General features: G+C 33.4%; 1 protein-coding gene across 1 annotated transcript; it reads right to left on the minus strand.

Moving 5' to 3' along the window:
- Positions 1–5,092: 5,092 nt before the first annotated feature.
- DEFB114 (defensin beta 114) lies at positions 5,093–12,398 on the minus strand. Its single transcript, XM_068559198.1, has 2 exons — positions 12,332–12,398; positions 5,093–5,235 (listed from the first exon to the last, which is right to left on the minus strand). Exons 1-2 carry the CDS (start codon positions 12,396–12,398, stop codon positions 5,093–5,095), a joined length of 210 nt encoding a protein of 69 aa, XP_068415299.1.
- Between the last annotated feature and the right edge of the window lie 764 nt (positions 12,399–13,162).

Genomic DNA, 13,162 nt, shown 5'->3' on the forward strand with positions numbered 1-13,162 from the left:
GTGTGGAAAACATGGCATAAATATGGCACAAATGACATTGGGATTAGCAAACTATCAGAAAAAAAATGTCCAGAAACCCATGTCTCCTAACATATGCTAAATAAATTATATTCTTTAAAATAAAAACAACAAAATGTGAAATACATGTGTGTCTGTATGTGTGTTTGTGTATGTATATATATAAAATATATCAAAAATATATATGGAAATATTTTATAATCTTGTCACAGGGAGTGGCTTTCTAAGCAAGAAAAAAAAGCCTTAGAAGTTATACAAAAGATAATACGATTTAATGATACACACATTTATAATTTATTTATGAATGAAAATCAAGCAAATCTTGGATAAAATATTTGCAACATGTAATAGCCAAAGGGTTATTGTACATAAAAAATGAGTGCAAAATTATTTTAAAAATACAAATCATTCTAAAGAAAATCAAGAGTTGCTTATGAAAAAGCAATTAATGGGAGAAGAAATACAAAAGTCCAATAAACTTACCCAAAATATTTAACTCACTGGGAATTAGGAAAATATAAATGAATGCAATTATGATATTTTTCCATAATCATATGTTGCATTTTTTTTTTATTCTTTAAAGAACAATTATGAGTTGTGAGCTTATTGTGGGAAAACAGACAGGACATCCTGGCTGTGTATAAATGTTAAAAATGTACTTTGACCCAGGAATTCCAAAAATTCATGTTCCTTTTACAGATAGTGTGCAAATACCTCATGATGTCACCTATATGCAGAATCCCCAAAACAAAACAATTAAACAAAACAAAATGAAAACAGATTTATAGATATAGAGAACAAATGGGTGGTTGCCAGAAGGAAGGGTGTTGGGGGACTGAGCAAAACAGGTGAAAGGGATAAAGAGGTACAAACCTCGAGTTAGTTACATAATAAATAAGGCATAGAGAAGTAATGCACAGCACAGGGAATATGGTTAATAATGAAACAGCTAAGTGGCATTTTGGGGGGTTCCGAGGAGCTCCGGTTCTTTATGTCTCAGCACAGAAAAAATTCAGCGAGAGGTGAAGTGATAGATAAGAAGTGATTTATTAGAATAGGACGCTTGTGAGGCTTAAAAGCAGGCGGATGAGGTACCACCCTGCGAACTTAGTGGGCTACAGTTTCATAATCAGAGGAAAAGTGGGGAGGATGAGAAGACCACCTTCTTCCTCATTCTTGAGTAGATGTCAAGCTTCTATCATCATTTCCTCCTCCGGTTGGGCAGGGGAGTTTTCTTGTCCCTACATGGTCAAGCCAGGACTCTCATGGCACTATGGAAAAATGATTTCAGGTCTCAGTACAATGAGGGTCATTCACTTTGAAATGTCACCTTTCCATAAATTATAGTTTTTTATGTGTGCAGAGAGCATGTCCTAGGGGTCATTAACTTACTGAGCTCACTGAGCAGGATGTGGGTCTCATGCCACCATTGTTTTATTGTTTTGGAGTATGTCTCATGCTTCTGCTGCATGGGTTTTGTTGCTAAGCAAGCCTGCTTGGTTTTGTGGTTAAGCAAACCTTCTTTCTTGAGTAATCATTAACTTACAGGAGTCTCCCATACCTTTTTTCTTTACTTACAATTCCCTAGTGGGATTAAATATTTAATCACCTAATCTGTCCCTTTACTCTGTCCCTATCAATAATACTGTAATAACTTTGTATGGGGACATAAGGTTACTAGACATCGTGGTGACCATTTCATAATGTATGCAAATGTCATCATTTTGTATCAATAGTACACCTGAAACTAACATAATATTGTATTCATCAACTATACTTCAATAAAATGGGCACCTAATAAATACCGTTTGAAATGAAAAAAAGAACAGATGGGAAATTGGGATGTCTAGGATAAATGTAGATAAACCATCTACTATGGTTACAAGCTTGTTAAGTTTGAGGAGAGATGAAGGAATAGGATATAAACCCTTTCTAAACCCTCATAATTTACTTGAAATCTAGCTGAGGCTCCAAAAGAGAAGCATCTCTAGGAGCCAGAGCACAGTGAAATATAATACAGTAAGCCCCCTACATATGAACGAGTTCTGTTCCAAGAGTGCATTCGTAAGTCCAGTTTGTTCGTAAGTCCAACAAAGTTAGCCTAGGTACCCAACAAACACAATCAGCTATACAGTACTGTACTATAATACATTTATAATACTTTTCATGCAAATAATACATAAAAAAACAAATGCAAAAGATAAAGAAAACAGTTTAAATTTTACTGTACAGTACCTTGAAAAGTACAGTAGTACAGTACAACAGCTGGCATACAGAGGCTGGCATCGAGAGAACAGGCAAGAAGAGTTACTGACTGGAGGAGGGAGAGGAGGTGGGAGGTGGTAGAGATGAAGGATCGTCAGCAATAGGAGACAGAGGGCAAGCTGCAAGTTCACTCATGCCTGACGTTGATGTCACAGGTTCTGGTTCCTTGCTGAATTCAGTTCTATCTACCCTCTTGAAAAAATGATCCAGTGATGCTGGGTAGTAGCTCTTTTTTTCTTATCATAAATGACATGGTAGCACTGGATTGCATTCTGAACAGCTGCTGCAACCTTTGTGTACCATTCTACGTTTGGGTCCTGTGCTTCAAAAACTGTCCCTCCTCAAATTAAGAAAATCCCCTTGCCATTTCCTGTGTCGTGAATCTCTTTGGTTCTTCAGTTACTTCTTCTTCCTCTTGTCTCTCTTCATCCTGTCTCTGGGCCTCCAGTTCCATCAGGTCTTCATTAGTAAGGTCCTTGTGTTGCACAGCAAGGAGTTCAATGAAGTTGTCCTCTTGCAGGTCTAGCTTGAAATAAAAATACTGTACTACTGTATTCTATATAGTACTGTACAGTAAAGTACACAAAAGTACAACCACTTGTAGAGGATGCACGCACATGACAATGTATGCCAGATGTGTGAACTAACTTACGTGATTGAACATGTGAACGCGCGTCCGCATCTTTGAAAGTTCGAAACTTGAAGGTTCTTATGTAGGGGACTTACTGTATATTACTGTATATTAAGCAAGTATATGGTGCTGCCAATACCTTGGTTGAGCTCTAGAACTGGGTATAATGTACATTGATCTTTGTTCCTAATTAAAATACAGAATTGGGCTATTGAGAAATGGGAATTCTGGATATGGATCTGCCACTGACTGTAGGCATGAGCAAAAACTCAGTTTCCCTTTTCTCATTTTCCAAGTCCTGGCCAATTTTCCTTCCCACTCCCAGCAGTTTTTTTTCTTAATATTGAGAGATATTCTCTCTGAAATGAGCCCAGTCTGGTCAGTTTCAGGATTTCATAGGAGTAGATTTTCTCAGCCCCTTCAGATATTGCTAATTATCACTTCATTTACCCACTATTAAATTGGAAAATCCCTACCAGTTATAGCTGATGTAATGAAATTGGCATGCTATTCCTCCTCCAACAGCATTCATTGTATGGGACTGTTCTATTGACACATCCATAAAAAGGCTGCATACAGATTTCACAAAGGCCTTTAGGCCATTGGTGTTTTGTTTTTTGTGTTTTTTTTTTCTCCACCCATTTGTATGATAAGGTATGTGGGGATATCTTGTCACCTAGTTAGTTGTAAATTTTTTCATGAGTTCTGGTTTTACTCTTATTTGCTCTATTTCAAACAACTGTGTTGCTGCCACCATCCTCCAAAATCCCTCTCCTCAAAGTTTTAATGTAAATCTTGAATTATTGTGCCTTATTTCACATTGCATTCCACATTTTCAACTTGTTCCTTATCCCTAGAGCTCTTTATATATTTCTTTCTTCTGTTCTCAAATCCTTGAATTTGATCCTCATATCTGATTCTTGAGCCTACAGAAGTACAGACACTGGCTAACCTCCTTGTCTCTAATGGGTGCATTCTACTTGAATTAAACATTTTTCTTTTGAGGTACACATCACTTAAACCCCCGGTGGCTATATGATGCCTATCTTGGTAAAATCTGTTTAAGGTAAGACATTCCCACTAGGTTCACCAGATTTTCAATTAAAAAAAAAAAAGCAATAATCTTGGGCCAGTAGTTAAGTTAGTTTTAAAGAATATGATGATTAAAAATATGTTTGGGACCTTGTAGAATATTGATAAAGTGTTGATTTATCTTTTGCTTTTAGCTGAAAAACAAATTCTAGTCTTCATGTTTCTTCCTCAGCTTTTAACATTACGGAGACTACTTGTGCCATCTAGTAGTTACATGGAGGTTAAAATAACAGATCTTTATGCATTTTCCCAACCTATCCATACTTAAAGAAACACAGAGCTAATATTTTATGAGTGTAAGCTCTAGCCAAAGTTCGGATTGTATTTAAACCCAGTTTAACAGTACAGTTGACCCCTTGAACAAGGAGGGGGTTAGGGGTTCCCACCCTCCCCACAGCCGAAAATCTATGTGTAATTTATAGTCAGCCCTTTGTGTACACAGTTCCTCTGTGTCTTGGTTTCTTGGTATTGGTGGTTCTGCATCCCCAAATCCAACCAACTGGGATGGTGTAGTACCTCGCAGTTCAAATCTGTGTTGTTCAAAGGTCAAGTGTATTAGCATTAGATAGTATTAAAATAATATGCCTTTTTGAATGAGAAGAACCTTGGGAGAAGAGAGGGAAGGGCAACGAGCATTTCCGTGCTCTACTATAGCTCATGCATTCATCTCGTACTTAGGTTTTCTGTCTCAATGTCAGTAACGTGTTGATGATATTTAGGTAATTGATAAGCCTATGGGTATTAATTTTCATGAACCAACTTTCTAGTGAAGTCATGGTTAAGTTGGGAAATGTTCAATTGTGTAAGTGTAGGTGAACCTCCGACACATCAAAAGTGGTCTGACATTGACACAAACATAGTATCCATGATAAGAAATTAGCACCAGATATGCCTCCATCTAAACTTTAGCTTAGAGAAAATAAGAAAGATCCTACCTCATTCCATTGAATATATAATTAATATCTATGAAGGAAGGCATTGATATCAGCTTATGTGTTTATTTATTACAGAGCTTCTAATTACATTCTGACACCTCTCTGCACTGGTGCACACATGACTTCTTTGGTCAGAGGTAAATCTTCCGTTTCAAGATAAATCTTCTTCAAACGCCCTCTCAATGCAGCAAATTTTACTTGGTGACAAACATATTTCAATTTGCTTTTCATGTTTAGAACAGCGTTTCTTACATTGACCATACAATTTTGAGCATCGATTAGGATCCACCAAGGCTATAGTAAAAGAAGAGTAATTGAAATAACTGATCTCTTATTTAAGAACATATTATTTATGATTATAAAAATACTACGTGTACATTGTAACAAATTTGTAAAATGCCAAAAAATAAGAAGACACAAATATTACATATTCCCATTATCTGTATAAAATTGAAATGTGTTTTTAGTTAATATATGATTAGATTTTATGACATGTTGCTCTTCTCAACAAGATTCAAGATTTTTAGAGCTGCATCATATTCCTTGAAATTATATATGACAATTTATCAATTTCTCAACTACATTATAGTTAAAATTTTACCAGGTTATTATAAACAAATTTGTATTACATATTTTAATATTTACATGATATATGTTTAGGATAGTTGTGAAAGAGTTTGATTCTAGAGTTTTTTTCATTGTATTCTTAATCTTACATTCTAAATTCTCACAAACTCTAGACCTATATTGAGCTATCTATTCTACTTTGTGATTATATCTATGGGTTTTTGAAACAAAACCAATGAGCTAGATTATCAAAATATATAATAGAAAAATCATTTATTATATTTAATTTTATATAAGTAAATTTTAAAAATGAAACAAAACTTGCAGGAGAATGCCCAAGTATAAATGCTCCACAAAGAGAATTATTAAAATTAAGCTCTGGTGTAAACACCACCTAGGTCAAGAAATAAAACATTGCTGGCATCACATTTGTGCTGCTTCAAAATCGTATCCCATTCTACTCTTTCATTTTCAAAATAATCTGTTATCTTGACTTGCAATATTTTGTTTGCTTATTTTAAAGCTGATGTGAAAGCAACTGCACAGTATATATATTTTTTCACTTATATTTATGACAGTTATTAATATATGTTGGTTGAAATACATGCTTTTATTTTTTCTCTCTCTCCTTTTTTAAAAATATATATTAGTTATTTTTTTATGATTCTATCACCTTACTATTGTGTATTTATATTATCTTTTATTATTCTTTTACTAGTTTATGATAGAGGTTTCAGCTTCCCAAAATCTTATCAAAAGCCACTGCTTTTTTTTCTGTCTCTGAGCTTCCATATGAGAAGATAATTTTCTTTCTGTCTAGACAATGCTTTTAAGAATTTCCATTAATACAGGAATGCCGATGTTGAATTCTGTTTTTGTTTGACAGTACATATTTTTATGCTTTCATTCTCAGAGTATTTTCATTTGATACAGACTTCTAGATTGTAGTTATTTTCTTTCAGAACCCTGAAGACATCATTGCATTGTCTTCTCACTTCCTTCTTTGTTTTTGTCGGTGAGAAGTCAGCTCCCAATTTAATAGTTGATCCTTTGAAAGTAATCTGTTGTTTTCCTCAACTTTTGCTCCCTTCTTTCCTTTCTTCTTTCCTTCATCTTTCCCTCTCTTCCTCTCCCCCTTTTTTTTTTCTATTTTTCAATCATTAATTTTCCCTTGTTTCATTCCAGATAATTTCTTCTGATATTTCATCTTTGTTAAATATCTCAGCAATTATGCATTAACTCCTGCTTAACACACTCATTATGTATTTAATTTTGCTTTGTTTATTTTTCAGTTCTGGAGTTTTACTTTTGTTCTTTGTTATAGTTTTTATTTCTATGCCACGTTTTAAGTCTTGTTTTTATTTATTTATTTATTTAAACAAATTACACATAGTTATTTTAAAATCTTGGTCTGATAACTCCATTATCTGGATCCCTTGTTAATTTGTTCATTATTGTGTTGGTTTTTGATTTTTGATAGGATAGTCTTGTTTTCATTTGTTCCTGATTATTTTTGTGTTACATACTTTGGCAAAGAAAAAATGAGGAAATAACTTGAGGCCTAGAGAAATATTATCTTTCTCCAGAAATGATTTATTATTGTATTTTTTGCTGGTGGCTTGAACAGCCAACCAACCTTCTTGGATGGTCTTAAACCGTTTATAGAATTTAAGGTAATGTGAAAATGAGCACTAGTCCCTGGGACAACTAGAGTAATGTCATTTTAACTTAGGCCTAGTTTGTAGCTTTCTGGCATCTGAAATGAAAACTTGCCAGTTTTTCCATAGTTCTCCTTCCTTCTCGGGCTCTGAATTGCAATTTTTGTCCCAGAAGTAGCATAAGGCTATCAAATTTCTGTTTTTCAACTTCTCTCCTGCCTCTTCAAGAATGGTTGAAAGATTGATCTCAACCAGATGTTTTTTCTATAATTTTTAATTGACCTGTTAACTCCGCAATACTTTTCAACAGAGTTTTTTCTCTTATTTTTGTTCATCTATCCCTCTCAGTAGGGAAGCTGTAGTTAAAAACTGTTATAATTTTATAGTGTGTTTTAACATTTTAACACTGCTATGTGAAACAGACTACTGTAATTTTATAGTGTGTTTTAACATTTGATAGAGCAAACAAATCACTACTTTTAGTTTTCAAAATCTTTGTATGGTACAGACTGATAGTTCTTTCTAACTGCAGAGTGAATATGGGTTTATAGCCATAGACTTTGAGCTTCAATTTTAATTCTGTCATCTGTTAGCTATGTAGCTTTGGGTAAGCTATTTCAGTTCTAGGAGCCTTAATTGCCTCGCTTGTAAAATGGGGACAATGGCATGTAATTCACAGTCTTTTTGAGACATGATGAGTTAATATGTATGTTTACAACAGTGGAATATGATAGCTTCTCACAGATTAAGAACTATTATTAAATGGTAAACAAAAGACTATAGTTCAAATTAAATTCTTACTGAGTACGACTTTTAGACCACACAGCGGGCTTTGTTCTGAAGATAAAACAAAATGTGGAGGCAAAGAGATAAATCCACAGATAGACTCATTAAGTACAATGATAAAAGAAATATATTGGGTCAAACGTGTGAACAGATGAGTGCTTATTATCTTGACATGGTGTCATGGGAAAGTGATAGGAAAATGTAAACCTTAAAAAATGAGTAAGAGTTATCCAGATGAATAGAAGGACTGTAAAAAGAACGTGAACCAGCAGACAAAGTAGTATGATTCTTATTCCAAAGTTGAAAGAGGACATGATATGTTTAGGTCCAAAAGCAAATAATAATGAAAATAGTTTTTATTCATTAAAAACCTATGTGTCAAGTATTGTTTTAAATATCTTGTACACATTATCTCATTTAACTGTTCTAAAACTTTGAAGTAGATGCTGTTCAGATAAAAACTTGAGGCTTTGGGTGACCAAATAATTTGCCCAAGGATGCAAAACCCATGCTTAACCCAGGATTTAATCTTAAATTTCTCCAAATCCAGAATTCACACTTTAAATATTTAATCCATGGCTTCTACATTGAAAAAGTTGGAAACTGACACATGAAAAGCATTCAACAGCTATCTGAATATTGTATCAAATTACATACTGCTTGTGATAGATTTGGCTGTCTCTAGGAGCCTTAATTATTTTATGACTACAGAGAAATATGAAGATTAAAAAAATTGGAAGTTGAGTGGTTAATGACAAATAAATGGGATTCTATTAAAATGAACATTTACATTTGTAAAGAATCATTAGTAATAAATTCTTGATAATGTACTCTCTCTATATGCTTAATAAGTGGTTTTCCAGGCTGCAACCTGAATGTAGAAAAAAATTTTACCTTAGGCAAATTTAAATAAAATAGTTCTGGCCCTTCTATTTGGAATTCTTTATTAGTTCTCCTTACTTTGATATGTCTTAACTCAAAGTTAGATGATAATTGGTAATTTTATATCACTGTCTGTTCCCCATCTCTTACCCAGCTCTTATTTAGATCTTAGAATTACATTTTTGATTTCTTTTCTATTCCTGAAACATTGTCATTTTGGCAAGGGTTATACTTACTCATCTTATGGCTGTACTTGGATCTTTACAACTGAAGAGATTTAATATCAATTAATAGTACCATCATGTAAAAGTCATAAAGGATTCTAAAGTAGGTATTAATTTATTTGTTCCTTAGTTTATTCAAGAATATTTAAAGAATTTACAAATTGAGGAAGGTCTAATAAGGAATTAAGACTAATTTGTACATTACCTCAACTAATGCAAATTAATTAATATAAACTAATCATTGCCACATGAGAGGCCGAGTGTGGAGTTCATTTGTGATAGAGCAGCTTTCTGGATTGGTTGGGAAATTATTTAGCTAATCAACAAAATCCTGGCCACTTTGAAAAGGCTATTTATTATTATGGGTTTTACTTTTTTCTCTACATTTTATCATGTTTCTCAAGTAACCAAATTGCCTTGGTGACTGACTCAGCTTACTTGTAAATTGAATAAAACCTAAAGCACCAAGACTGATACTGTCTTCTCACCAAAATTTCAACACAGATGTGTGTCTCTCCTTCACTATTTTAGACTTGGCTTCTGGTTCACCATGCACTAGATCATAAATCTGCCAAGGCCACCATATTTCTGCTGTTTGGGATCCACGGCCTCTTCTGAGACATCTTAAGAGCTGGCTATACCTGAACACAACCTTGTGTTGTTTCTCCTCTTCTACTTCCTCTCCTCTCCTTTTTTCTTTTTGCTTCTATTCCTCTTCTTTCATTTCTTGAAATATTGCAGTACAGTCTTCAATGTGATAAATACTTTGCTTACACTGTTGTTTTCATCTTTTCAAAACCTTATAAAATTAATATTACCATCCATTTTATAGTTAAGAGAACTAAAGATATTGCCACAGCTACAAAGGAGCCCCAGGTCCTTACTATAAACCCTGACCCATTTAATGGCAAGCTCACTCTATAAACTATGATAGTATGTTATGTTCACTATCTCTATGGATTATTTTAGGCTTGCACTTCCCCTAAAATACTGTCCATTCCTTCATATTTTAATCAAAATCGGTATTAATCTCTTATCATTTTACAGCTGGTCTCTCCAGCATGGTATCACTCTGTTTGGACTGAACACTCATCTGACATCTTCACAAAGTATTCACTTAGATTAGACACTTTTCCTCGCTTCTTTTGTGACTTTAAGGTTTTACCAATAGTCAAACCACACCATTGTGCAATGGATATGTACCACTCTATGAACTCCTTCAAAGCCACCCACTCTGACATCTTGAATTACTCTTCCTGGTTTTTTTTTTTTTTTTGATCTATCAAAGGCCACATATAGTGCATTCTATCCATTTCAGCTGGCATTATAACTTAGTATCTGTTAGAATGATCAAAATGTAAAAGAAAGATTGTGGTCATAGACATAGACCAACCATCTTCATAGGCTTCTTTAACGTTTTCTGCAAGGCTCAGTAAATGTAGAATTTGATGGTATAGACCGTATACATCTAAAGTGCAGCTATCCTCCTGTGTGACCTCACTGCTTTTGACCAAGTTATCTATTCAGTCTTTTATTTAACCTCAGTGCCTTCTACTATAGGAAGCATGATGAAGTATAAAGAACAATATGCTGGGATCTGAAAAGTCTGTATTCGCATTCCACTTATCATTGATATTTGTATAAGTGTGAACTTAAAATATGATCTTTTATGTCATTTTCCTCTTCTATTAAAAGAGGCAATGACAGTCATCTCATAATGTTATCTGGAAGGTCAGATTAGATATCGACATGGAAAGTTATGGAATGGGATTGGCATATACTAGACCCTCATACATACTTATTGTCTTTCTTTCTTTCTCTCACCTTTCAAAGTGTTTAGACACAAGTGTCTTACCCCCAATTTCAAAACTCTTCATCAGGGAATTCAGGATATTCTCCCAAACCTCCACTAATGCCATAATTGCACCATTCTTACTCTTTGAAGCATAATTACATAAACTTTCTAATTCGAGCAAATCCTCTGATTTATCTTTTACTCAACTAGCTTGTAAGGATGACTAGAGAATTACTGTATCTTTTATTTCTGTTTCCTCAGAGTCTAGCATTTTGTTCAGTAGTTTACTAGGCACTCAATGTTAGATGGTTATTGATTGACACGCTAGTACCATATGCCTCAACACATTCCTTAATCACATTTGAAGTCCTCACTTACTCAGGCCCCTTTCATTATTAATAATAACTGTAATAACAGAAACATCTATAATAATAATAATAATAATAATAATAATAATAATAATAATAGTACCTAAATTGGTAAACTAATTTTCAGTTTGTAGAGCCACTTTCCAATACGTTATTTCAGTAAATTTTAACTGAGGTGCATGTAATTAACAGGTACAAACTTTCATATCAGATATTTCATTTTTTTTTACAATTGTTATTGATTCTTCTGTATTTTCTTTGTTTTTTGTTAAGGACATCGACAAATCACTTAAATTCTCTGAGTGGCAAGGTTGACAAGCAGTTGAGTAGGGAGCTAGTAATAAAATCTAGATTTTCTAAATTAGAATTCAGTTCTATTTCTAATACATGTTGCACCTTTTGAACTTCTAACTCTCTAGGGCCAAATTAGCACACTTTGGGTCATAAATTTGTATCTCTCTTGTTAGAGAGTCTGGATTGCTTCAGGGGCAACACGTATTAAGAATAGCATGTAATCACCACCAGGGGCTTCACTGTACTACATATTTTGATCGTTTATTTTTAATTGATTCATAAAACCATTGCTGTATTCCTTTACTAATGCATTAACTAATTCAACAAAGATTTTTGAAGTACTGTTTCTTTACTTGCCTTTTTATTAGCACTGTACCTTATTGCCCAGCATATTCTGAGACTATATCCTGGATCATTTTATAAATTCTGTCATTGATATCCCAAGAGATATATACTGTTTTCTTAGTCCATTCATCTTCCCTGTGATCCAATTTATTATGAAGTCTTCACTGATATAAGAATAAATAAATTTAATAAATTATGAATTTCTTAATAACTTGAATAACAAAACAAATCAAGACCCACAAAAGAAAAAGAATCTCATCTGAATCAACTTATTTTATTTGCATTTTAATTTTCAAAATGAGATAAAGTATATTAGTATAACACTATTCTGAACGAGGAAACTGAGATTCAACATAATCAGAGACTTTTTAATTGAAAAGAGTGTATTAAGAACCTGCATTTTCTAATTCATAATTTAATATTTCTACTTTTAGCTAGGAGCTATATGATACATACAAACACACCAGAAGCATCTATTACCTGGTAGAATGAAGGTCACATAACACAGAAAATGAAGAAGATAAATAAAGATCTTCATTCTGTAGAAAGAAGCTGCTGAAAGATTTGTTAACAACTAGAACACTTTCCAAAAAGCCAAGAGACATTTACTATTTATAGTTTTCTAATGGAAGAAAGACTCTTTTTCCGGAAACTGTTTTAATTTTGTGTTCTTATCTCTGCTTCATTGACTAGGGTTGTGGGCAGAATTGAAAACACTTGATATTAATTGGCCTTTAGGGAGGACTCTCTATGTAGAAGATAGTTGTAAACATGACATTCTTATATCAATGGTGATCAATTAAATACCAACACAGAGGAGCATGTACGGAGTAGGCTTGAGATAAATATTTACCATTTTAGATGTAAAACATCTGAACATTACTTTGTCATTTAAACTCCTGATTATTTTTCAAAATATATTCCAATCACTAACCTGGTACACAAATTCATCAGTACGTTCCTATATCCAAAATCCTACCTTATATCCAGTTATCCCATTAGTTTCCCCAAATTATTCATTTACCAAAGTCCGGATATTATGCCTCACTTTTGTCACTGATTTTTTTTTTTTTAACATCTTTATTGGAGTATAATTGCTTTACAATGGTGTGTTAGTTTCTGCTTTATAACTGATTTTTATTACCTTTTTTTTAGATGTAACTTGAATATTTATGAAGCTCTGTTTCTCTCTAGAAAAGTCTAACTAGTGTCCACTTATTTTAAAGTTTTTATCACAGTAAAACAATAAATATTGAAAAAATAACTTGTAATGAATATAAATAATTTCTTACCTCAATTTCC

This window comes from Eschrichtius robustus, chromosome 12 (assembly GCF_028021215.1).
Source record: "Eschrichtius robustus isolate mEscRob2 chromosome 12, mEscRob2.pri, whole genome shotgun sequence".
Taxonomy (NCBI): Eukaryota; Metazoa; Chordata; class Mammalia; order Artiodactyla; family Eschrichtiidae; genus Eschrichtius; species Eschrichtius robustus.

Excerpts from the sequence above, each read along its gene's own strand:
- DEFB114 (XM_068559198.1), bottom strand. The coding sequence starts at position 12,398 with ATGAAGATCTTTATTTATCTTCTTCATTTTCTGTGTTATGTGACCTTC. Across the intron at positions 5,236-12,331 it reads CATTCTACCAGGTAATAGAT|CCTTGGTGGATCCTAATCGA; the intron begins GCTTCTGGTGTG and ends CTTTTACTATAG.